The sequence below is a fragment of the Argopecten irradians genome, chromosome 16 (assembly GCF_041381155.1).
Source record: "Argopecten irradians isolate NY chromosome 16, Ai_NY, whole genome shotgun sequence".
Taxonomy (NCBI): Eukaryota; Metazoa; Mollusca; class Bivalvia; order Pectinida; family Pectinidae; genus Argopecten; species Argopecten irradians.
In genome coordinates this window covers 21,634,996-21,660,525 of record NC_091149.1, presented here as the reverse complement: position 1 = coordinate 21,660,525, position 25,530 = coordinate 21,634,996, and the positions used below count along the sequence as shown (strand labels likewise).

The 25,530-nt window shown below is 33.7% G+C and overlaps 1 protein-coding gene across 2 annotated transcripts; it reads right to left on the bottom strand.

Moving 5' to 3' along the window:
* Nucleotides 1-405: 405 nt before the first annotated feature.
* Nucleotides 406-24,822, bottom strand: LOC138310317 (probable nuclear hormone receptor HR38). Of its 2 annotated transcripts, none has more exons than XM_069251481.1 (9): nucleotides 24,605-24,822; nucleotides 8,528-8,706; nucleotides 6,333-7,153; nucleotides 5,701-5,884; nucleotides 4,434-4,563; nucleotides 4,039-4,199; nucleotides 3,411-3,613; nucleotides 3,041-3,219; nucleotides 406-2,548 (listed from the first exon to the last, which is right to left on the bottom strand). In XM_069251481.1, exons 2-9 carry the CDS (start codon nucleotides 8,546-8,548, stop codon nucleotides 2,289-2,291), a joined length of 1,959 nt encoding a protein of 652 aa, XP_069107582.1. In that variant the 5' UTR covers nucleotides 8,549-8,706; nucleotides 24,605-24,822; the 3' UTR covers nucleotides 406-2,288. The 2 variants fall into 2 exon arrangements, with proteins under 2 accessions (XP_069107582.1, XP_069107583.1); XM_069251482.1 differs by lacking the exon at nucleotides 24,605-24,822 and adding an exon at nucleotides 18,291-19,214.
* Between the last annotated feature and the right edge of the window lie 708 nt (nucleotides 24,823-25,530).

The window sequence follows — 25,530 nt, the reverse complement described above, 5'->3', positions numbered from 1 at the left end:
CACTATTTGGGTCTATTTACGTATACTCCTCACTCACACAACATCAAAGTATTCACACATAAGATGACCTCCTTCTCTCACACATCCTTTTTCAACATTTTAAAAAATGTTTTGAAGTATTTTAGACACAATACTTTAAGGTCACCGGTAATATAACGCATTATAAAAACACCTGAACACTAGGGCATACACATTCTCATTCAGGTTTATGTATTGTACTGCAAATCAACTTGTTTTTGCGCGAGAATAATTTTCGCGGCTGATTGGAAACAGGGAAAATACGTCTCCACAAAAACGATTCAACTACATGCAAAACAACTCTGATTTCTCGAAACAAAAATACAGACTGAAGTCAAAACTTTTTTCTTCTTTTGTAATTATATGAAATATTTGATTCGGAACTCGGTAATTATATGAAATATTTGATTCGGAACTCGGGACCAGAGCGTATGAATTATACCCCCTGAAGTTAAGTCGTCGTGAAAAATGTTAACTGATATGAGAACGCGGAATTAACTCGCAACAAAAACAAGTTGGTTAACGGTATTATATATCATAATGCCCTGTCGAAAAGTAGGTAAGAAACAATCTTATATAGATATTTTGACTAGGGTTGTACATGCTGCAGGTCAGGTCATAGTTGTAATGCCCTTTTCATAATCTGAATAAATTAAATCATTTCTACTAGAAAATAAATATATCAGCCTCATATAACTAAATTTAGAACCTTTGTACATATGGTATTTTTGTATCATTTTGTAATCAATTTGGAAGATAATGAAAACATTTTTTTTTGCAATTCAAAATGTAAAAAAAGATATGGATACTATTAATTTCAAAGTATCATTATTTGTTTTAAACATACGCAGATACTAGTACTAATGAAAACATAAATGGTGTTTCATAATCTCTTCAGACATCAAAATAATAAGAAATACTAGACATTCAGAGGATATTCAAAATAAATGAATACATTGTATCTATGATAAGGCAGTGTTGGTCGAAGGGGAAGTGAAATATTAAATCAGCCCCAATAACAAAGGACAAATTCACAACATCTGTTTTGTAAAAATAGTCAACAAAATTAAATAAAATGGTCGCATTCAACGTGTTTAGCACTAATATAATGCATAATGTCTTTTAGCTTTGAAATCTTCAAAATTGATAAACATAGCCATTTTCCAAAACATTTCGATTTAATACAATGTAATCAATACATGTTTTGAACCAGGTTCGAATGCACTTCGAACTATGTATTTCTTTTTATGGTGTATACCATTATTCGGCGAACTTATCAACATGACTTTAATATACATGTACCTTTAAAGTATTTAGTAATCTTTTTGTGAAGCTATTGCATTTTACTTATTTAATGTAAACAATGTACATCTTATCATTATAATAATTATTAACATGCTTTGGCAATATCTGATTTGAATTGTACTTAAAATGTTTAAATACCAAAAAGGCAACTTATTGATTAACTATGTTCCTAATAAATCATGTTCTGTGATGTCCAAGAAGCATGGTATCCATAATTTACAAATGAATAAGAATAGTTTATTAAAAGTACATATAATATTCTGCGGTAAAACCTGCAGGTATTATTACATCAACGAACAGTTAATAGCACTGTAACTATTTGTTGATCCGAAGTATTTTACATTTCACAACAAGTAAAATTATTCAATACAGTCATTTATGCATTAAATAAATTATCTGCAAAGAAATAAATCAACAAAATTTGACTATTTGAAAACTTTCTGACGCTTACAACATGTAAAGGAATGATGTAACATCTGACCATATTCTAACACGAGGAACCGACAGCGATCATTTTTAACTTTTGCGGTCCTTTATTTTAGCCACAAAATCTCAGTGAATTATTTCAAATGCTATGTTTACGCGGATCAAAATTCTCGCGATTTTAGTAAAAAGCGAGACAATTTTATTTTTAACGCTGTTTATTTTGGCGATATGGTGTATTGTGATTCAATCACTTCTTAGAATTCCGTGGATGAAAAAAAAAATCAAAACTTATAAAGCAAATCTATGGTATAAAAGCTTAACAATAACAACTGGTTTCCATTTGAGATTCAGTCTTCGTACATGATACAACGTTCATACATCTACATACTAGGTAATATGTATACCTCTTGTGTCCTACATGGCAATGTGAAACGATGGCGGTGTGTTTACAACACATGGAGAGACTGGTAGTACAAAAATAATCTAATTCATATTCATGAAGGATGATCACGTGATGAGACAGGGCGATGTCAAAACGTCTAGAAAGGGAGAGAACCTGAAAGATATAGTGATTCGATCTGCGCCGGCGCTTGGAACACTTTGTCTAGTTTGAAATGAAACATCCGTTGCAGTCCTTCCCTACTGAGAGAACGAAGTTCGGCCACCTTGCCCAGGATGAGCGAGAAGAAGTGTGGTTTCCTTTGCGCTTCGCTATTATAGGTACAGTGATCTCTGAGACAGTCGATAATCTTCATTTGCAGTTCCTCCATCTTTTGTGGATCCTGCAGACCGTGCCGTACTGTATACCAAAAATAAAGAATAACAATACATATTAATGAACATTAGCATAGATGTGGATAGAGGAAAATATGATCCCATTTTTCCATTATTGAAGAAACAGAAAACGTTATTAACTGATAATATTATTTTTATTGTAATTTTTAGAATTTATTTTTATATTCTTTTACTGTAATCTTTAGAATTGATTTTTATATTCTTTATTATTGTAATCTTTAAAATATATTCCTATCTACAGGTGTACACAAACTGCATTTTGTTACTTTGGTAATACCAGGTATCAATTAATTTCGTGATGTCAAGCATAACGGATTTTCCATAATTTCCGCGATCGAGACTCCTTAGTTCTTCTTTACCTATATTTGAAACATTTTCGCTGAGACTTTTCACGATGTGTAATCACCTGCGGAAATCCGCTAAATTTAATCGCTCACGAAACTAATTTGGCTTGCAGTAATATAACGATAACTACATTATAGTGTATGATACTTACATGTTACCAAGGCTAATGCTGACATGCATGCTAATGATGATATATCGAGGGTGTTTCGGTGAAGAGAGAGACCAAAATCGATGATAGAATCAATCCAGTCACCGAACATTGAGGAACATTGTAATCTGTGTAACACCAGACCATTGTCAAATATTATCTTATCATCGTTGGGTTGAACTCTGTAATCAAAACAAGATAACATTGATGATAGTTTTTTGTTGATTTTTTTTCTTCATTCTTTACAAACCAATGGATTGTTTATGTTTGTCTGTAATTAACATTGTAAATGTGGATTTACTGTCAATTTGTGAAGGTCCAGTTAGAATTTCGTCGATATGACATGAAGTTACAAATAATGTAAACCAATTACCTGTATGCAATGCGTAAGACGAAGAGTTCAAGTGACGCAGATTGAAATAGAAGTTCCTGGTCCTCTTTAGAAAGATCACCAAAACCGGGTATACGTTCTGCCCAGCTTCTGATGACGTCAATACACGAGAGGAGAATATCATAAAAGAGGCGAATACATTCATCTGTGGTTCGGGGACTATCCTCAGGAGAAGGCACTTTGAACTGAAAGAGAACGAAAGATATTGAATAAAAACTTTTCCGCTAGAAATACTACTTAATTCAAGGAAGAATCGAAAGGCCTGTGATTGATCAGGTTTTTCCCCCTTTTTACTGAAATCCTTCAAAGGGGATACGACAAAAGTGATAATAACCCCTGGAATATCGAGAAAGTTACATTATATAGTTACTGTAATATCGCGGCAGTGATAGTAACTCATGGAATATTTAGACAGTGATAGCAACCCCTGTATTATCGCGATAGTGATAGTAGCCTATATAGTATCGATATAGTAATAGTAACCGCTGGAATATTGAGAGAATGGTAATAACCCCTGGAATATCGAGATAATGACAGTTACACCTATAACATCGAAATAGTGATAGTAACCCTGTAATATTAAGGAGATCATCAACATAAAGCCACCTACTCGTGAGTAATCCAAGTTGGGAATATCAGGACTGGTGTCTACATGCGCGCGGACTAAAGATGTGATGAGGCTGACGGGTGGTGATGGGGGAGATTCCTGGGGACTCTTTGGCTTTGATGGTAATCTTCCGCGGCGCCCCTTTAGATTATCGGTTCTAACAACTGAAAAGAGAAACAAATGCACATTGTGTAATTTAAGCAAAATGAATTGTTAGAAAAATATGTGTTAACGTAAAATCACTGTAACTATCTTCTGTATTTATACAAATATTATATCTCCTGTACACACATCAAATGATTGATAACTGAGTTAAAGCCTTTATGTTGTTTACTGTTATATCCGCAAACATTTACATATGTAATGATTACAATTCTAGAAACCATTTGAATTATTACCTTCTTTGACCATGCCGACTGCTAAACACTTCTGAAACCGACAGAACTGACACCTGTTCCGGCGACGCTTATCCACAGGACAACTTTTATCAGCCAAGCAAACATACTTTGCATTCTTTTGTACTGTTCTCTGAAAATGGTAATTACAACATTAATGCCTTGTAATTGTATTTTGAGTTGACAACACAATGAGTCTAGTATTCCCGTTTTCGACTAGATTTTGCAGGCCCCACTGAATATAGCGCATAATAGGTATTTTGTTACAATAACATCCGTATTAATCAATCTCGAAATACATAAGTAAAAAAACGTTATTCGAATTAGGCTGTTCCTGAACGCAAGTAAAAAAAAATCATACAACATCTTTATGTTTTATAATTGTCGTTATACCATATGGTATGCCGTATTCAACCCAATAAGTGCCCTCATCCCGATAAGCGTCCCTCCCCTTTTAGGCTTCAAATCTATTTACATCGAATTAAATGCAGACTGAAATTATGATTTCCTTACTGATTTCTTTGGCAAATTGAATTATAGATTATAGTACTTTGTAGAATATACTTTTATAAAAGGCTAGTCCAAACTTATTTCTATTGAGCGTCCCATTTGTATTGAAGCATCTTTATTCACCATGGGCGCTCATTGGGTCGCATACGGTAATTATGAGATTTAGAATTTTTTTATAATAGTATTACTGCAAAGCTCAGCATTTGCCGATATAAAAAATTAAGCGAAAACGTATGAAAATCTTTCTATTGAAAATAATTAGCGATCTGGAGGTGTTAATAGAGCCTGGTGGACATCTACATAAATTAATTAACCACGGAACGGCATAACCGTGAACAACTTGAGACTGATGAAGTCTTCATGTTATAAATATAGCTAAAGCAAAATTTCAATGAAAAGTTCCTCGAGTGACACAGAAAAAGCATGGCATTGGCAGGAAAATAATTTTGATACAGAAGGTGAAATCGTGGTGAAAATCCCAGGAGGCTTAAGGAAGTCGACTCCATCGTAGCCGATCCCAAACGATACAAAAGGATGACGGAAGGGTATATAGAAGAGATTGTAACAAATATTTCCTTCATACAGTCAAACAACTAGATGTTATCATTCTGTATGCGGGTATCCACCAATTGTAACATCGAGTCAAACGTCATATGTTTTGAGGAAACGACGGAATATTTACTCACAACGTAATGACGTAATATTCAATACATACCTACAAGGGAGAGAACTCAGTAATATGCACAGGCAGAATGCCTACCTTGAAGAAACCCTTGCATCCTTCGCAAGTTCTAACACCGTAATGTTGACACACGGCATTATCCCCACATACAGCACACATGAGGGCCTCTTTCTGGGGCTGCTCCCTCCCCGGGGACGACCTTGTCGAGCTGGGGGTAGAAGGAGTTGTAGGAGACTGTATATGATACTTCTGTATCTCTCCGCTGAAATGTAGGTCAACGATTATGATTAATGTCCTGAGAAAATGAATTCAAATAACGCGCAAATGTAACGTGGAGTATGTTGTCATGCTACGGTATAGCATTTGAATATAGGAATTAATATATCAAAAGAGTAAGATAAAGCACTATCTTATTTGAACAAAGCATATATATGGTTGTCAAAATGATTGCAAACATTTGTAAAACTACATATCGTTATTTTTATTTTTATTATAACAAGACTGTATTTGTTGATAATATGGACATTTGTGATTCGAAGGAACTGCATGAGCTTAATGAAATACGGAAAATAATAATACTGTACATTGTTTCTAATTAATAAAAACTTTGATGATGAACAAGAACGCGAGGCAATAATATGAAAACTGTATAACCTAAACGTTTGAGAAACTTTTCACAACACTACGATTTATCATTGGCTTTAACTTACCTTTCTGCAACTCGCGATGGCATCGCAATGGTCAAGGCTGGTCTTCGTGAGAACTGGGACCGTCCGGAATGTATATTTATTTCTCCTTGGTATGCTGGTCCACCGACAGGGGGCCTTTCACTAATATTATAGCAACTTTCCGAATGAGGTAATGATCGGGAGCTGTAAAAGTTTGGATGACTGTAACCTTGGAAGCCACTACTGTCCCTTGCGTATGATCCTGAGTTTTCACTAAATGTTTGGGGCGATGAAAAGGTAGACTGCTTTTGATCCATATCTGTGAACCCCGTTGATTGGGGCGCCAAATACAAATCATGGGGTGGGGTATAACTGCAATGCTTTTGGAAAGGTTTTTGACTTTCGCTGCTAAGTCGCTGTTGGAAAAAGCCACAATCTGGCGCGGGGAAAGTTTGAAAGCTTCCCTCATACGTCATTATAGGCTCCGTGTACTTCTGATGCGGTTGTTGACCCTCTACTGCACTCGAAGTCGGTGTAGAATCAGGAAACACATTGAACTGTTTCCCCAGTCCGCTGTCTTTCTCGAACATAAATGTACCTTCGTAACTGTAGGATTCAGGGTAGGTCTGACTGTGACTCGTTGTTGCGAAACTCTGCGGCTGCGCTTCGAACCCCCCGTGGAATCCCGTGTCAACCCCGCTGTCGGCCAGGGAGAACCCCCCATCCGCAGAGTAGTCTGCCATGGGAAAGTTCGACGTCGGGAATATTCCGATTTCAGCAGACATGGCAGGTTGTGTACTACATGTTGTGAAGGTTGATCCCAGGTCACTTGAAAACCCAGATGTAGCCGTGCTGTAGGACGCCTAAAAGAACAATACAATTTGTACCTGTAAGGCTCAATCTCAACGCATGCACTCATTAATAGATATTCACACTACTTAACAGTTTTAAAATTTGTATTTAAACCAAAATAAATAGTGTTAAATGTTATATTCAACAAACGACACTTTGGTTCGAGGACATGCATGATGCATAAATCAAAGATATTAATCGGAAGCAGATATGAATATTACTGTAAAGCTTGAAAAAACAGTTGCAAAATTAAAGGTTAAATAGGTTAACCATTTAGCACTTTTTAATTGTTTATCAACAAATGATAAATGCTACACATTTCTCATTAATATTTATTATTGTAACATGCATGAAGGTTTGCATGATAACAATTATCCACTTTCTCTTCTGTCTTTCTGTTGCGTCCCTTTATCTAAATGAATACACTTTTTTGCATATAACATAAAACAATGAATCCAAGCATAGTTCTAACCCTGGTTTTTGTTCCCGTACTTCCACTGTGATTACACATAAGTGAGCACTTGTTAGCCATTTTAAAATGATAAAACACTTAATTAACTACTTGGTCTAATATCAGTGTGCAGTGCGAATATTCAAGTTTACATGGTACACGTACTTAACCCAGGGCATGTTTTACAAGATAAATGTACATGTATGATCGTCGATTGTTCACAAAGGTGCTTAGAACATGATTAACAATTTAACAATATGGAAATTATCTCAGTAGTAATTCACCCTGTCATTAAATGATACTCTACACGGTAAACGGTCTAAAATGATTTCAGCAGCCAGGTCACGTGACTGAGACTTGGCTATCTGAAACCATTAATGAACGATACGCCCAAGAGAGCGCCCTAGATATGACACGCTGTGTCAACGGAAAGGGTGGCATATGTACGGGACGTCAGTTTACCAATAACATCCACGTGTCGGCATTTGTAAGGACAGCTAATAATAATACCAAAATTTCTCGCTTTATCTTCTGCTATTAGGACAATTAACGGACTCTGCACATACGTAGCTCACGCGCACGGCATGCCATCTAAAATGTCACCACCACAAAACCAGATGGTTTCCACCTTATCGTCGCCTTATAGTGCCGTATTTCAAATTGTTTAATATTGATATGGGGGAATTTAATCGGCGGATAATTTATCTAAATTTCTTATTGTTTTTTCTGCCTTCAGTGTGAAATTTTCCTCTCTACTCGCTTGAATGATGGTTATATCATTTTAAGTTGTCAATTTCTAATACACTAACCAAAGGTTCCACTGTCATCACTGAAACCGGCGAACATCAATGTGTTCAATACAAAACTATAAAACACTGATTAAATCAAAACTTAAGACGAGATAAAAATAACATAGATTTAAAGTCAAACATACCTGGGGTTGAAGTAAAAGCATTGAGCTATCGATGTTTCGGCCCGGAATGGGATGAGTTATGTCCCCTTGCGTGCGAGGAGAAAGAGGTATGACGTTGGGTGATGAAACAGTTGCCACTACCGGTCGGAATCTGTCGATTCGTGCCGAGGTACTGTCACGTGATTCTTCCGATGACAAACCTGAAATGATAAGCATTGTTACAATATCCTCCATTATCCACTTTAGTTTGCCTGAGGACTATATTGTATAGAGAACACAATTATAGTTTCCATTGTGTAGGAAATTAAATCACGTTGTGGTTTTTTGGAGGGAGGGGGTTCATATGTGCGTCAACAAATTCTACTACAGTAGTTGTGTGATAATGCACAGGAGTCTGCATCTGGTTTTGGAAAAATAAAATATCCTAACACATATAGTAGGGTTAGGATGTATTATTTTTCCAAAACCAGATGCAGATGCCTGTGGATAATGGTACCTCGTGAGCAAATTATCCTCGATACTGTTTCTCATGAAGGTTTCTATTCATTCGTACGATCGTCCTAGAGTCCATCATTATAGCCTTCTAATGTAACATATCAATATTGTATTGAAGACATATCGAGGTTTACTCCAGCACATTTTAAATTTTGCGACTTGGTTTAATTTTAATGGATGGATATGAGGTTAGAAGTCCCCTGAAGTCCCCAAGATGAATTGTGCTGTGCGAGCTTGAATGGATTCCTAAAGAAATGGGTGACATTTGATTACGTTATAGCATATATTTGAATGATAATTATAATATTTTAGATTCTTGGTATTTGCCGGATACCAACAAACAGATAATATCTAAAGAAATTAATCATGACTTAAATTTGAAAAGTCTTTAAACATAATGAAATTTTATCATGCTTAATTAGTTTGATTCATAGAAATAAATTGATTGCATTATTGAGATGGGCATTTCATTAAAAAACCACAACATATAAAACATTCAGAAACAATTAGTGATATTTTTATCAGATCTCTAACAACTGTTTTTGTTAAACAACCATTTGTGTTTTTATTAATTGTATTTGACTTGTGGTTATTTTGTCTAAAATACAGAAAATATGTTACTATGTTGTGCTTGATGACGAATATGAGAATAATTTATTCATGTCTTCTAATAAAGCGTGCCCGTCTAAGTTCATTGCAAGCATGTATGTTGCTGAAGGTCCCAAACCAGTTATAATGATTCACAGCGGCCTGCCCAAACGCTGCCCAAAATAATATTTTTTGCGACATTAAATATGGTTACGACACACTTTTCATTGATATCCTTGTTATTAACACCGGGGACGTTTTTTTTCACAGACCACAGGACTGAGAGATGAAATGCTGTGTACGATAAAGGGAAGCACGAATTTGAAGGGTAATTATCTAACATGGAATAGGGCGCGCGCTGAGCATGCGTAATACAGATGGTTTATTTCAATACGAGAGAGTAAAAGTGTGTCGTTATTTTAGAGCGTTATGGATTACTTAGAGAAGTACTTTCACAAACAGACCATGAAGTCTTAGCATTTCCCAATGGCATGGCATATGCATTTTGCATATCTATTATGTTTTGAGATTTTTTTTCTTGAAACAAACAGGAAAAATTAAAGGCATTTAAAAGAAAATTCTATCTATCAAGCACATAATTCGAACATTTTTCGACGTAATGGGTCTATTTTGATTGGCAGATAATAGACTTTCTTGAATTTAGTAACGATTTAATAGAATATATTGTTTCCATTGATGAATGGCTATCACACTCTATATATTCAAATACAATCTTGGTCGTTACTTTAACGGATTTTTTACTCAATAAAAAGGTTCTGCAGACGTCATGAAGACAAAATACTCAAATACGCGTTATTCTTCATTTCTGCTATAGAATAAGTACGAATTACGTATTGTTCCCATGATTGATTGACATTCAAACATTACACAAGTTACAGTGCAGTATTCGAACCTATCTTATTTCTTTTCTTTTGTCTTTAAAACATCGATACTTATCTACTTAAAATAGGGTAAATTAATTGATACCGCACTGACGATTGAATTTAAATGCTTAGTTGTCTTCTAAAATCTTAAGTATAGTAAATCACTTTTATTTTGCGAGATACGAATTTTTGGGTAATTTTGCGAGACAAATCGAACGAGAATTCAAATGTAATTATTCATGTAAAACATAATATATAAATACACCATTGTCAGCAAAAGCAAAATTTATGTATGAAGACAAACATATTGTACATGCGAAAATAGGTAGTGGTTGTCATAAAAAAGTTATACTATTATTAATAAAGTATAGTTTGAAATACACCACCACAGCAAAAATATTTTATTATAAACTATGACACTTATTTGATAAAACAGCATTCATATTTCCACTAAACACTTTCTCATTATTTACAATGTACATCATCAATAATCTCACTATTTACAATTTTAATCAACAATAATATTGATATTTAAAAAATACAATAACATTATTACAAGTAATTGTTTAAAAAATACTTAACGGGCGCCAAAATGGATTTTTTTCACGAAAAATGTAAATACTGGTCTGGTCAAAATACAGACCAATTTATCTGTCTTACTTTATGTATTCTGCTTAAAGATGCTCCACCGCTGACAAATGGTATTTTTCACTTACCAAAAACAGGAGCAGACTAATTAGTATTTTTCTTCTGTTATAAAAGTTACTTATTTAACACCATTACCACCATTGAAAAGTTTGAGTTTCTAATTTTATTTCAAGTTAAAAATATGAAAAATAATTGATTGCATCCCGAAAAAATTCCGTGGCACTATATTCTATATGAAATGAAGTACTGATTTGCGCATGCACCAAAGGCGAAATAAATTATTTTATATTATTTTTTGTGTTAATTAGTCATATATATACACGATTAAACACGAATTATTGTTCGAATGATAAACATCATTTATGCTCTGTCGGCGGTGGAGCATCTTTAACAAAATTGTATTCAATTGCACAATGACACACACTGATACAGTAAAGTGTTGGATACTCGCTATGTTAGCCACAATATTTTTTCATTTTAAAAATGATATTGTCTTCTTAAAGTATATTCAAAGCATTAAAGTTTTGTGCATTACATATCAACATTATCAAAGATTTACAGAAGAATATTTATACCGTATATTATCTTTCCCACTGAAATATGAAAACAATAATAAAACATTAAAAGAAAATTACACATTGAACACAACCACACTCCACATTAAAACAAATGTAATATTGTGATCATTATCCTTCCAAAACCTAGCAAAAATCAAAGACAACAAAATAAACCTCTACTCACGTTAACACAGCGTGGAAAGTGACTGACTCAACCATTTCCATAGCACACCGATATAGTTCTATATAGAGCGACATATCTCACACGAGCCAATGAGGAGTGACAAATATCGCTAATTAGCTATCGATAATTTTATTGGCTACCCATTGCGGGGACTCTACCCTGCGTAAGTCTAAGTGTAATCGACACACTGCCAGACAGACATGCTAACGTGTAGACGTCAGAGATGTCTGGCACATTTAAGTGAAACTGTTTACAAAGACCACCCAAAGAACAATAGGAAGGTACCATCTTCATACATAGGTCAAGTTTTTTAAAGTAGCATTTCGGGACCCTAGTATCACTTTCTTATTAAGCAAATAAGCCTTATACAAATTGCTAATGCAGATTCAAAGTGCATATGAAGTTTGAAAAATCTAGGATTACCAATGAGGATGATCAAAGTTCGAATTTGAATAAAAAAAGAAAATATATAATATGAAAGCCATAGAACCGTGGTATTTGATTTGCAATAACTGTATGTAGATTGCTGTTTTCCATTTATTTATGATAACACATTTTTCTGATTTTTTTTAGTTTTTCCACAAAGTACAGACTTAAACAAGAACCTAGTTTTTTTCAATGTAGCTTATGCGAAAAAATGACATAAGTCATACTTTTTTCGAGATATTGGGGTCTGATTGGATATGGCATATTTAATATATTTTTCTACATATGTTATAATCATCGATACAATAATGTAGTTTTAAATACTGATGTGGGTACCGGTGAATAGTCAATACTCTGAATTTATATTAGCAAAACCCGTACACAAATTTATGCAATTTATATGATTATTATATTATATGTGTTTAAATTTGATATGGAAATGAAGGTATTACCAAGTTAAATGATGTTAATTGGTGAATTTCAATTTGGATACTGAGTATAATTATTTATTACCAGATTTAGTGTTCCATAGTCAAGTATCGTTTATCAACCCGATAGCTTGGCAAGAATGATTGTCATAAGGGTGTTCCCGTTTACAATGAGTTAAACAACTGCGGTTTATGCTTCACAACCACCGTGTGCAGCCCGTGTGTCTTATCGAGTAATTTGTTCTGATGTGCAGACAAGCCACGAGTAAGCGTTATTAATTTCACTAACAATTGAGACACTGTAATCAATTCCACTAATGAGAAAACCGCTAATTATAATGACGATAAAAAATTTACGACAATCAATTTATGATATTTCTACACAAGAGGACAGTTATAAACTCTCATTTTATGTCTTCTCAAGTTTACATCGACTAAGCTTAAACGAAGTCATGAAGGTGATAAACAGGAAACTGGTTAACGTAACTATGTTCATTGACTATTAAAACAAAGAAATAAAATAAAATAAAAAATGCAAACATACGTACATACATTTTTGATGAATAAATAGTAAAAAATCAAACATATTTGTGTTCTTTGACAATGCTATACTTAATGGTCTTATCCCCCCACTTATTAAAATACAATGAATACAAAACTGCGAGAGGAAAAAACATAATTTTACAATACAAATTAAAGGAATAAAATGAAGTTGTTCATATTGTAAACGAATCAGTTAAAACTTTTAAGTATTTAAAAAAATGAACTATTTCTAAGTATGAAGGTGTTAATCAGTATCGATATTATAGTTCATGGGTTGACGCAGTGTACGACAAACACATTACCCAACCGCTGATGTGACCTACATAAAAGACTCACAGCCCCCACATGATACATTAGCACATTAGTCAAAGTATCCAGTGAGGGATGTTTTTCACACTTTTCACACGATTTTCATAAATAGGACTAAAACGACCTACATTTTTTATTCGATTAACTTTAAATGGTTGCATATGCACCACGCATCAGCATTTTTAACAAGTTAAACGGTTAAAACAAATACAAGTCATTCATTCTGGATGTGGAATGAAGAATTCATAAACGATAATAATGAAAACATAATACGATGTTGAGTCTCTCCTAATCCACAAGTGATTAAAACACAGATCAGTACTGTAAACCAGCTGAATTTCGCGCACAAATACATTTCGCGCACAAATAAATTTCGAGAGTGATAATAAGGGTAAACCACCCTAAAAATGTTCATCAGTAAATTAGAACTATATATGGCTCTAACTCGCGAAATTAAATATCCGCATAAAAATCATTAAATATGAAAACAAAAACCGCGAAAATCAGTTGGTTATTCATTGTAATAACATAAGACGATACCTCTTCCAAATAATAATGTATTAAGGATTAAAACACAAGATGATAGCCGGAACGGCTCTTAATTGGAAATAACAAATGCATGGGAAAATTTTGCAAGGTTGATATAATTATGCATAATAATAGTAATAATATGCTTATATTGTTCCCTATCTATCGGAAATGTTGGCACAATGAAAGTGAATAGATATTTTTAAAGATTATTTTCAATTCTTGCGTTTTGTTGTCAATGTCAACTACGCCTCAACAGCAATGTCGCAGAACAAAATAGAAAAAAAGAGAAGAAAACAAGAAAATTGTTGAACAAAGTAAAAATATCGTGCAAGTGTGGACAGAGTTGTTGTAACAAATCATCCATTAACAAGAAACGACAGAAAAGGGTCATTTAAACCTCATACAAGCTGTCGGATTTGAATTATTACACTTAGAATTGTGAAGTATTTCAATTACGCGAACGACGTGCCAACTGGCCTCATTTAACCCCAACAAAGAGAACTCCATTATTCTGTAATAAACCTATCGTCAATAGGTATCATTAAGATGAAATTTAACTCGCAATCATTGTTTGCATAAGAAAAGAAAACCGTGCTAATTAATGCATGTACACGACTTTCTTGTTGATGTTTTGGATGTTCAAAATGAGTCAAAATTGTGTTATGCAAAATATTCTTAGGAGTTTCCTCCCTTTACATGCAAGCAGTAAAATCGAAGAAACACTCCAGCCAGTTGTTGTAAAGTACATGTAACGTACACGACTTTGATCAAAACTACCGCTGCGTTTCTTACTTTCTAAAAGTATTAACGCTTGCTACATTACAAGGTAAAATAATATTGTTTTAAAAAGTATGGTTTTCTAAATTGCAAAATTAAATAGGCATGAAAATATCCCTAGCTCTAATACGCGACATGCAGCCGTCGTGAAACAGTAGTAGTATCCTAATAACTGCATTAGAGACATGATTTCATAAAAAGGAAATAGTTTTACTCAAGGAATCATTAATAATAATCTCATATGAAATTGAAATATAATGATAGTACTTATCTGGTAAGCATTTTCATGTAACGGTTGAGTAATGTTAATACATTACTAAGGTTGCATTCCATGAAATTGATTTATAAATGTTAATAAATAAAAAAATAGCATACTAAACAAAGGTATCGGTAACCTAATTAAATCATCATTTATCTTACTATCTGACCATTTCAAGTTTACAGAGAAAACCTAGATTTGTTACAAATGTGTCACACTGTAGTCTAGGCAGGTCTCAAATCAGGGATTTTGTTACATGTTTTCACAGCGTATTTTGGCCTTGGGTTTTCATTACAGGCTTGAATTATTACCATAGGTATTTATCAGACAGAACAACGGTAAAAAATCACAACGTAGGTCGGTATGGACAGGTTTAAGTCACACAAGACGCTACGTGTCGTATTTTCGTCTAGACTACATATACTTTAAGATCAATTTAGTAGATTTTGTTTATAGCACAAAGAAATTTAGACATCCCGTATGATATGTAGATATACTGATTGAAAGAAAATTGATTTAAATTGAAGTGCTGGTATTGATGATGATGATGATGATGATGATGATGATGATGATGCTGGTGCGATGATAATGATGATGATGATGATGATAGTATTATCATGCTTATTTTATCAATTTATGTAAAGTTTAATATTAAAATATATCCTAAATATACACATTGTGCATGTTATTTAACTTAATTCTTATTTAACATTCAATTTGATATACATTATTGTATCAGATTTATTAAACCGCCTGCCTTGGATCATATACCATCTAATCAGATATATCACTGGACATGTTAAACGAATGTGGAACATGTACCACGTACTTTGTGATTTATGCATTCACACTAAAAGTTATTTTCATCCAACTTAACGCTATGAGGGAGAGGATCTGTATACCAATGAAACTCACTGACAAGTGATATGCCGGCCGGTGATTCGGTTTTGTCAAATGATTTATGCGCCCTGTCAAACAGATTGACAGGTGTTGAAAATCTAGAGATGAAAATTAATTTCATGTTTCACTGACTGGAATTTAAATTTCCACATATGGTGAAGTAATTCATAAACAGTTATTTATGATAGTGAATTAATCTACACCAGTACGGTTTATGTGAGTGAGGAAGCGATACCGAAGAGAGGAGAAGGGACAGTTGAGTGTGATTGTATGTAACAAATATATCATCCGCAAAGACTAGATCGAATTTTGTAAAACTATCATGTACAACTTGTTATTTCAATAATAACAGTAGAGACGTAGCTTGTTTAACAAAGATCAGTTCTCAATATACATCAAAATACTACATTGCGAGTTTTCGAATTACAACAATGTCACTGAAGGATGGTAAAACAAAATTGTAACTTGATCAACGTGAATTGCATATTAAGGAATAACCGCACCAAAGTGCTACAAAATGAATAGCAGATATGGATCATCCATACCAAACTGCTATCGACATATCAGGAAATTAACCGCACCGAACTGCTATCGACAGATTAGAATGACGCAACGAAGTGTTATGACAAAAAGGTTAACCGATATTGTGCGGGGCATTCATTAGTAGTAGATCTACAGTTACAAAGGACGAAATGGAAGAATCACAGTACAAGAATGTCTAAACAGAATTGTTTTTGAGAATAACACAGTTTATTGAATACGTTATAACCATAGTAAACGACACAATTCCTAATAAAAAAAATCTGTAAAATTTTAACTTCAGATCTCTAAAATGATAACACTTATTTGGAAAATATATGTGAGCAACATAACAGAATGTACGTTTAGCTTCATATGGGCTTGGTTCTTAATAGCTACACATAAAATAAAAAATAAAAATAAAAGGAATAAATTTGGAGTTACTCCATTTTAAGCATGGTAACAATGTTGTCTTTAAGATTATTAAGATCCTCTTATGGCAGAAATAAAATTTTATTATTGAATTTATGCTTTCCCATTGGTACAATCACCGGCTATAGTAACCGTATATCTCGACGACAACAGATAATAATAGGCATATGTATAAGATTGTCATATTTTCTAAACATTTAAGTGTATGCGGTGCCATTTATGAGGTTCATTCTTTGGTTGTATATTAATCATTTGAAAAAAACCTTTGAAGTCAAACATGATATACGCATATATAGGGATATATGAAGTATACTAATATATCAACCCTTATTGGTTGAACAAAATGAAATTTAAGATGCTACTGAACCAGGATAAAATAAATACATGCACTTCATACACGTATTATTACATATCCTCAGAAATCTGCATTTGAATATCCATTTATTTGAACATAATGTGGCAAATACCATTGGTAAACAACTTTGAATTGACAAAAACCCTTTTTTTCTTTAAGTTTGTTGATGAATTTATGTTGACATCGTACTAACCATTGAAACATTATACTTTACTTTTTACATTTACTCCTAATGTATCAAATATCATTAATTAAACCTTCATATGACTTGTGATATCTGAGATAAATATTTACATTGCTTTCTTATAATCACACTTTTCCATATTGAACTGAATGATGAATGATGAAATTCGTCATTAAAATACTTCATTCATTTAAAACATCTCTTTAAAACTGTATGGAAGCAGGGATAATTTGAATAGTACTAACAAAACGTGTGATTTTATGTATAAAACAAAAAGATGAATAACAGAAAAAATGTACCACATGGCAATCAAATCATGTGTCATAAAAAGACAAGGATTATGGTAGTATACCACTTTAACATATCATGCACATAAGACATATGAAATCAGGAAAAGTGAAACTGAAAAAAGACATTATTTTCGAACCATACTTTGCTAGACTATAAGGTAATACATCAAATTTGATAGCAATGGTTTAAATTTCTGTGATAAGAGTTTACTATATCTCACTTGATATGATGTACAACAGATGATACGTACGCTGAATATGTACAGAATACATAACATAGTATGGGCTATCAAAATTCACCACTAACAATGGATATCCTTAATTATATATCAATAGGATTAATGTGTTCACACCAATATAAATTATTTTCATAACAATTTCAGATTACTAGAAAAATAAAAATGTCTAGGCCGCCATGAACGACTGCAGTGGTAGAGTACACTACAAAGTACAATAGCAGTGATAATCTACTTACCTGTGACCGAGCTAGTGTGTCTCTGGCACTTCCTCGTTAGGGAAGCTACATAATCCACGATGAAATCTCAATGCACTGACCAATGGTCAAGCGTGTCCGGAGAACAAAAAAAGTTAATTATAACTCAAGACCTTCAAAACGCATAAGTCCATATCCAGAAATGTTCATTTGAATTTTTTCTTTTCTGTTTTAAAACTGTTGTTCGTTTTTCCTCCTTTAAGTCCGAATGGAATCTCCAAAAGAAAGTTGAAGTTTCAACAGTTCAGTCCACACATGTGTGACAACAATTGTTTACACGCACACATGAAGTAAGTTTTCAAAACATCACATTGTTTCGGAACTTGACAAATTGTCCGATGCACTTTGAAGGAGATGAAATCACGAATCCAATATTTCTTCAAAGATCCTTGAATACGATTTTGTTTTGAAAAAAGTAGTTTCAGATGAGTTTATCTGAAAGCAAATAGCACGGCAGGTGACATGTATGTGAAGGTATGCTATTGCGAATTAGTTTCCGCTAATCATCTACTCGCTGTGATTTCCACCGTTACTTCTGACCACGCAATCCTAATTCTTCTGTATATATACTTTCCTCAGCGCGTACATCTCTCACTCCTACCCGTTAGAACATGTGTTAAAATTAGACGACCGTAAACCCGTGCGTACGTATATATATACACACACAGTGTGTGTACAATTGCAGGGGAAAGCCCTGTTTGTATGGCTTGGCGTAATTGAGCTCTATTGCTAACCTCCTACTCGTGTATACGTCACGGAGTCGCGAATGTCGACAGCATCCGCTGCCGTCTATCCACGATCAATACATGGATTGCGGCGCGAGCGTACGATACTACGTAAGAGAGTCTAAATATAGAGCAGATACGGGCTATACATGGAATACACAGCCGAATCGCTGGCGTAGTCTTCCCAACCTAATACGTTACCACTCAGGTTAAGGTATTTGTGAAGACAAAACGTTAGACAAGTGCTTTTTCTCTCGCTCAAAAGGTAGAAAATTATAAGTTGTTATGAAAAATGGCAATGCTTTTACGTACAATGTCATTAAATAATTATCTATAACCGAATTAGATAGTTACGTTTGTACCATAATTGGGTACAAATATTTTTATCTAAATAAGTAAACATGAACGACTATAGACGGATGCGGCTTTGGGGATAAGAAGGACACGTACTTCACAAGCATAGAAATTCGACACAGGTGTGCGGAATTAACATACTGCGTGTGTTACATTGTACACATTGAAATGAACTTTGTCCAACCTCAATTTTAAACAATCAATGTCTTCCATCAAAGAAAAGGAAGCCATAATTATCACTTGTCTTTCAACAAGGAAAACAGATATAGCGTGGTGAATTTATAAAATAGCGTCGGAAAATGTCATAGCATATTGGACGCCGAGGTACATATCTCTATTTCAGAATTTTGGTTTCGGATTATATTGATTTACCTAATAGTAAGACAAATCATAAAATTATTTCACAGAAAACCAGTGCTTTGTAAGTCGATGGTTGCGTTGTCATGTATATCTTTCGTTTTTAACAACTTATCTAAACATATTGAATATTAGGCCCTGTCGACAGATTCCGCAATAAATGCATTCAAACCAATGCGATGAACAGAAATAAACTATAAATTGCACCTTTCATAAACAAACTGCTTGTGTCACATTATTATTCAAGGGCACGACAATAAAAACCATGTGCTCGTTTCAATTGAACAGAAGCTTTAACTTTCGTTCAGCCAAACATTCAGACAACATTTTAATAGTCCATTGCATGATATGCAATCTGATTTCACGTCTGGACCAGGTAAGTATCGATTCACTTCAATATTGCATTCCCGACAAAGGGACAGATATTCGTAAACCTACATATCTGAATTGATATATTGAATTTGTCGCCGACCCGGTGTAATGATATGGGATTTTCCTTTGTGGGTCCTTTGCGGTAACATTACAAATTCTCCCCGAGATCCTGTCTGTTGTATATCTAGTGGACACTGGTATGGTACATGTGTATTATCTTCTATTTGTAGTCAGATTATTTAAGCTTAACGCTGAGATATATATAGATAACGCAAAATGTTCTAAAGAAGAAACAAATCAGTGAAAGAAACAAAAATAAAATAAAACGACAAGAGAAAAAACATCTCAACTATATGATACATTAAGACCAGTGCTTCTAAATTGCTTCTACATTTGAAATGTACTTTTCATTTCCCTGATTGGATTCCAGTGCTGGACACAGAAGGGAATTAGCGGCGCGTACTTGATGGGGAAATTCGGATTTAGATGCCTGTACTTTAAATGCATTTACTGGTGAATTAAAGCCAGGACACGCCCCATGGGCTAAGAGAATGTTAGTGAATGAAGATCTGTTGCCGTTTATACAAATTTGTACTTCGTGTTTTTGTAGTGTCTAACCGCGAGAATCTCAGAAGTCCTGAAAAAATGATGGGATGAATTGACGAATTGTGTGTATATTACCATTTCCAACTTGCTTTTTGCATATTGTTAAAAGTTCATATTATGTGTGATGCAAGCAAATCTTGAAAATCTATAAAACTACGCTTTGTAGAATATGGTTACATTTCAAATCTAGATCACGAGGCGTAAATTACTTAAAAGAAGGATCTTTTTACTATTTCAGTTTCAGCTAAAATTCTTTATGACGTAAATGTTTTGTTCATATTTATGACTGAGGAAAAAACGCATGAAAATTTGGTACGGTGTAATAATAGTTACTTATTAGGTTAATTAGTATCCTCTTTAAATTATTTTAATATCTCAAAGTATTCAAATGTTACACTACCGAAACATTTACTTTTTTATTATGTGATACGAAAATTCAAGACCCGAAATTGGCGAAAACGCTTGGCAATACAAGTGTGGTTATATAGTAGATAGCACCAACATCTATTTCTTAATATCACACATGTTGAAAAGTATGATGAATGTAAGAGAATGCCTTTCCTATGAACAGTAGATTATGGAATATACAAGTTATATTGAATTCCCAGCGTCTAAAACTATTTTATTTCTATTGAAGTCAAATAGTAATCGATCGATGGGGTTATCTAGACAATACGTAGACATATCAGTTATATAGTAATTATGAACGTTATGGTCGTGTTAATAGGGCTATTTGTGATTGTCGTTAATATGTATCTTTGATGTATTACTTTGTGTCCTGATATAGGGACAGATCTCCTGAAAAAATGTCAATATTTCTGCCCATACTATTAGAATGACTATGTCCTATCTTTATTTCTTCAAATTATTTGTATCCTACAGATATATTTTTGGAAGTCTCCAATGGTGTCTGGAATATAAAAGCCGGTATTACCTTCTGATCCATGCATTACCGTAACGTTACACTGACCAAGTGGTCCAGGTGAATAACCAACGTCAGTAATATTGACACATAAAACTAATATGGATTTAATGTATTTATGGATATAAGTCAGTATGTGGTTTTACGTTTATGATACCATGGTAGCTGTGGCTACATCTGTATTGACATCATGACCTTGATGGTTGATGCTGAGGTCATTAAAGATAAACCATGCTTGGTCTATTACAGATTATTTTAGAGATACATAGAACTTACTAGCTTATAAATATAGTATAGAACTTACAACTTTTAAAAGTCAAACTGATGCGAATGTGATGCGAAAACTAAAATATAAATCAATCCTTATTTAATTATCATTTATACGTGATTCCATTACATCCCTGATTTCCGGACATTTGCTTCTTTAATATACCTTAGTGGATTTTTTGATAAGTACTTATTGTAACGATTATGCGTAAAATATTATGCATGCTAATATGTAATTTGTATAGGTAATGTTATTACTAGTACAAGGCGTTGATAAGTGCATAATCCGTGGTTGCTTGTATTTCCAACATTTAAGAAAAAATATAATCTATAACACTTTAAAAATGGTTAAAGAGCAAACGAATCGTGATACAATAGTTTCAAAACAAACAGATCTATTGAAGATAATCATTATTTAGTTCATCTTTTATACACCATATCATTGCATTCCTGCTTTTATTTCATCAGTCAATAAGAAAGAAGATTCCTGCTAACGCGATTTAGTTAACTAAAATAATAATTTCGATTCTTGGACATTTGTTTTATTAAGTGATGATTACATAGTGACCAAATAGGATCACGTACAAAATGAATTTGAATTAATTTAGTCAGAAATAGCTCCTGGCAATTGTGGTCGCTTGATTACAGCTTTCATCACAAGAAAGATTAAGTGAACTCAAGCAGTTAATGATGTTAACAAACGAAAAAAGGTAAATTATATATTTGAAATAAACATAAAGACAGGGATATTTGTCAAGATGTTCCGTATTTTAATGCACAGTCTGTCAATCAGACATCGATCGGATCGTATATTATCGTATGATGTCTAGATAGGATGTAATGCTAATTATAGTTATAATGATAACGAATTTTTAATACAAATGTCCACATGTATTACGTATCATTAAAGTTGAGGACAAGGATATTATAGTAAACGTCTTACAAGTAATTTTTTACCAGATGACTATATGAGCGATACAATATTAAAAGACTTAATAAAAAAACACTAAAGATACAGGTAGCGTAGATCATTAGAACCAACAATGAGTTTCACTCATATCGATATATATATATATTGTTTGTACGATTCATCTTTTATTTTAAGTAGACTAATCGGATCTTAAATTGGCACAAGTATAGTTAAAACCTTAACGTTTTTTGAAGTATTTGTACACGTTAATGAGAATCATAACTTGTCATTCCTTCTTGGTGGTTATTTGATTCTTGGTAATAATAAGAGCAAAACTAGTATATCGACTACAACAACTTAATTATCCATAAGATCTTATGACAAATGATTCTCAAAAATTGCAAACTAACCTTTAAAAAGCAAACAAATCCATTTCGTTACAAAATCAAACACAAATGTTTAACCTTATTACATAGATATCATTTAACTGTTGTGTGTTATATGTATATCAGATAATACTATTGTTATAGTAAGCCTATACCCTTATGCTTGTCATTGACTGTGGATGACGGAGTTGTTTCATACTATATAGTTACAGTAGCGTTTGGTATAAAACAAAGGATTAGTAGCTCTTTGTATATCAATGCTGTTTTTAATTTAGCCTAAGATTAAAAGTGAAATTTAATCAGAGACCCGATGCTGCTGAAACATTTTGAAGCATATTAGTATATGATTATAGATTATTAGCTATAAGTAATTAATGGCATACTACACATTAGTTAGCAATGTCTAAAAACCACGATTATAATGTACATTTCCGAAGATGTCAATGTCACCGGCTATGTAACTCATAAGTTTGTCACATCGTAAATGATTGTAAATAAACTTCATGTCGAAATGCCCCTATAAAAATCACATGTTATAAATCAAATTATCATTTGAATAGAAAAAACATAGTTTAAAGATGTCTAAGAATACTACGCCGCTGAAGAAAATTAGCTGGTAATTAGAGTGCAAAAAACTATCGGTGATGCTAAGAAAAACAAATGCTAATCCTTTTACGAAAAAATCGATATATCTAAGATGAATGGAAAGCAAACCCACAGACGAGTGTTATTACATAGGTATTACCTGTGTAAGCGAACGTCTATATAAAGCAGAGTAAGTTTCGGAAAACATCTGAGGTTTTATTTCATTGATGTTGTTAGACATACTCGATAGTAATACCGCAACCCAGTAACAGTGAAAAACATAACAGTGAGCCACAGAGCGCTATAGTAACCAGCCACTGGGCACAGAATCCCATCGTGTGACTTAGGTCAGATATAAACTGATTTATCAATATCCCTAAGTCGCGATAAAAGTTAATTACATAAGCGTTTTACACATCTAAATGCGAACGTATAAAACACGAAGACTAAGTAAGAATAACGAGATATAAAATCATGGGATTTCAATAAAAAACAATTAAGTAAAAATAAAATGAAATAAAAATATTGTATTATAATCTGTGCACAGTAGCGTTAATATGTTAAGTTGCATAATGTCTATGGAATACAAATAAACGAAAAGTAATTTTAAAAATCTTAAATATAAAACAAAGTTGAAAAAAAACAATAACAGAAAATAAAAGTTTTGATTAAGAATAATCCGTAATAAATAAACAAATAAAAAAATACTAGTAGATACTACAAGCATGTTGAGCGAGTATTATCACACCTGTGTATCGTGAGGTAAGGTAAACAACACTACCACTTGTGTACTATACACTTCAATCTCTCACCTTCTGTGGGGGGTAATGATGATATATCTGTTTGATGTATCGGTTCAGTAACCAGTCCGGGCGAATCGACCCAGTCCTTCGGAAACGCCAGGTTGTATGGGCAAGGATGCACTCACATGAAGAATGCACTGCTCCCATATATCCATTCGGCACGGTGGCGAACTGTAGGATTCTGACAGAGTGTGCCACCATGTGTATATATTTCCCCATCATTGTAACGAGGTCTCCGAGAACATGTAGTGACGTCACGAACCAGAGACTCGCACGTCACTACATTTCAATGCACATTCCTAGTAATTGGGGTCTATGTAACGGCGTGTCTGATTGGCCAATACGTAATGCTGTGCATGGCTGGTTAGGCTTTCCTGTCGTCAGTGGTGAAGATAGCACAAGTCCGAGACCTGGGGTTGACGCAGTTGTGCTAAATTTAGCTCGGGATACATATATATATAACCATCATATTCCGCCAATAGCAGACGGCTTAGCATACTTCGATTAGCAATTAACATAATTTGTCGATTGAAAGAGAGCTGGGTGGCTTGCGTCTACTGCTATCTAGCCTTCGTAAAACCTTATGCTATTTTAAGAACGTTTGTATAATTATAGAAATGAGGGAATCTTATATAGAGGCTCTGGTTGTGATCGATTCGTACACTTAGGTCTGCCTTATAAGGAAATGGAATATTATAAAACGGTAAGATACGTTGACAGTAAGCTGTCTATTTATAGATAAAAAGGAGATTTCTCTACATAAAAGGCTGAGATCGTGTATGAATACAATAATATGAGAATATGGGTCATTGGTACAAGAGCTAGGTCGATAATCCTACCTCGGCCTTACGTGATACACACACGTCAGAGAGGGTGCGAATATGTGGGGGATAAGCGGGGGGCCAGAAACAACAGCAGCAGTCAAATACAATGAC

Bases quoted from the DNA above. Each gene is read 5' to 3' on its own strand.
- LOC138310317 (XM_069251481.1), bottom strand. From the start codon at position 8,548: ATGCTTTTACTTCAACCCCAG. The intron at 7,154-8,527 runs GTATGTTTGACT...TTGTTCTTTTAG, and splicing joins TGCTTTTACTTCAACCCCAG to GCGTCCTACAGCACGGCTAC. The intron at 4,564-5,700 runs GTAGGCATTCTG...TACCATTTTCAG, and splicing joins GATGCAAGGGTTTCTTCAAG to AGAACAGTACAAAAGAATGC.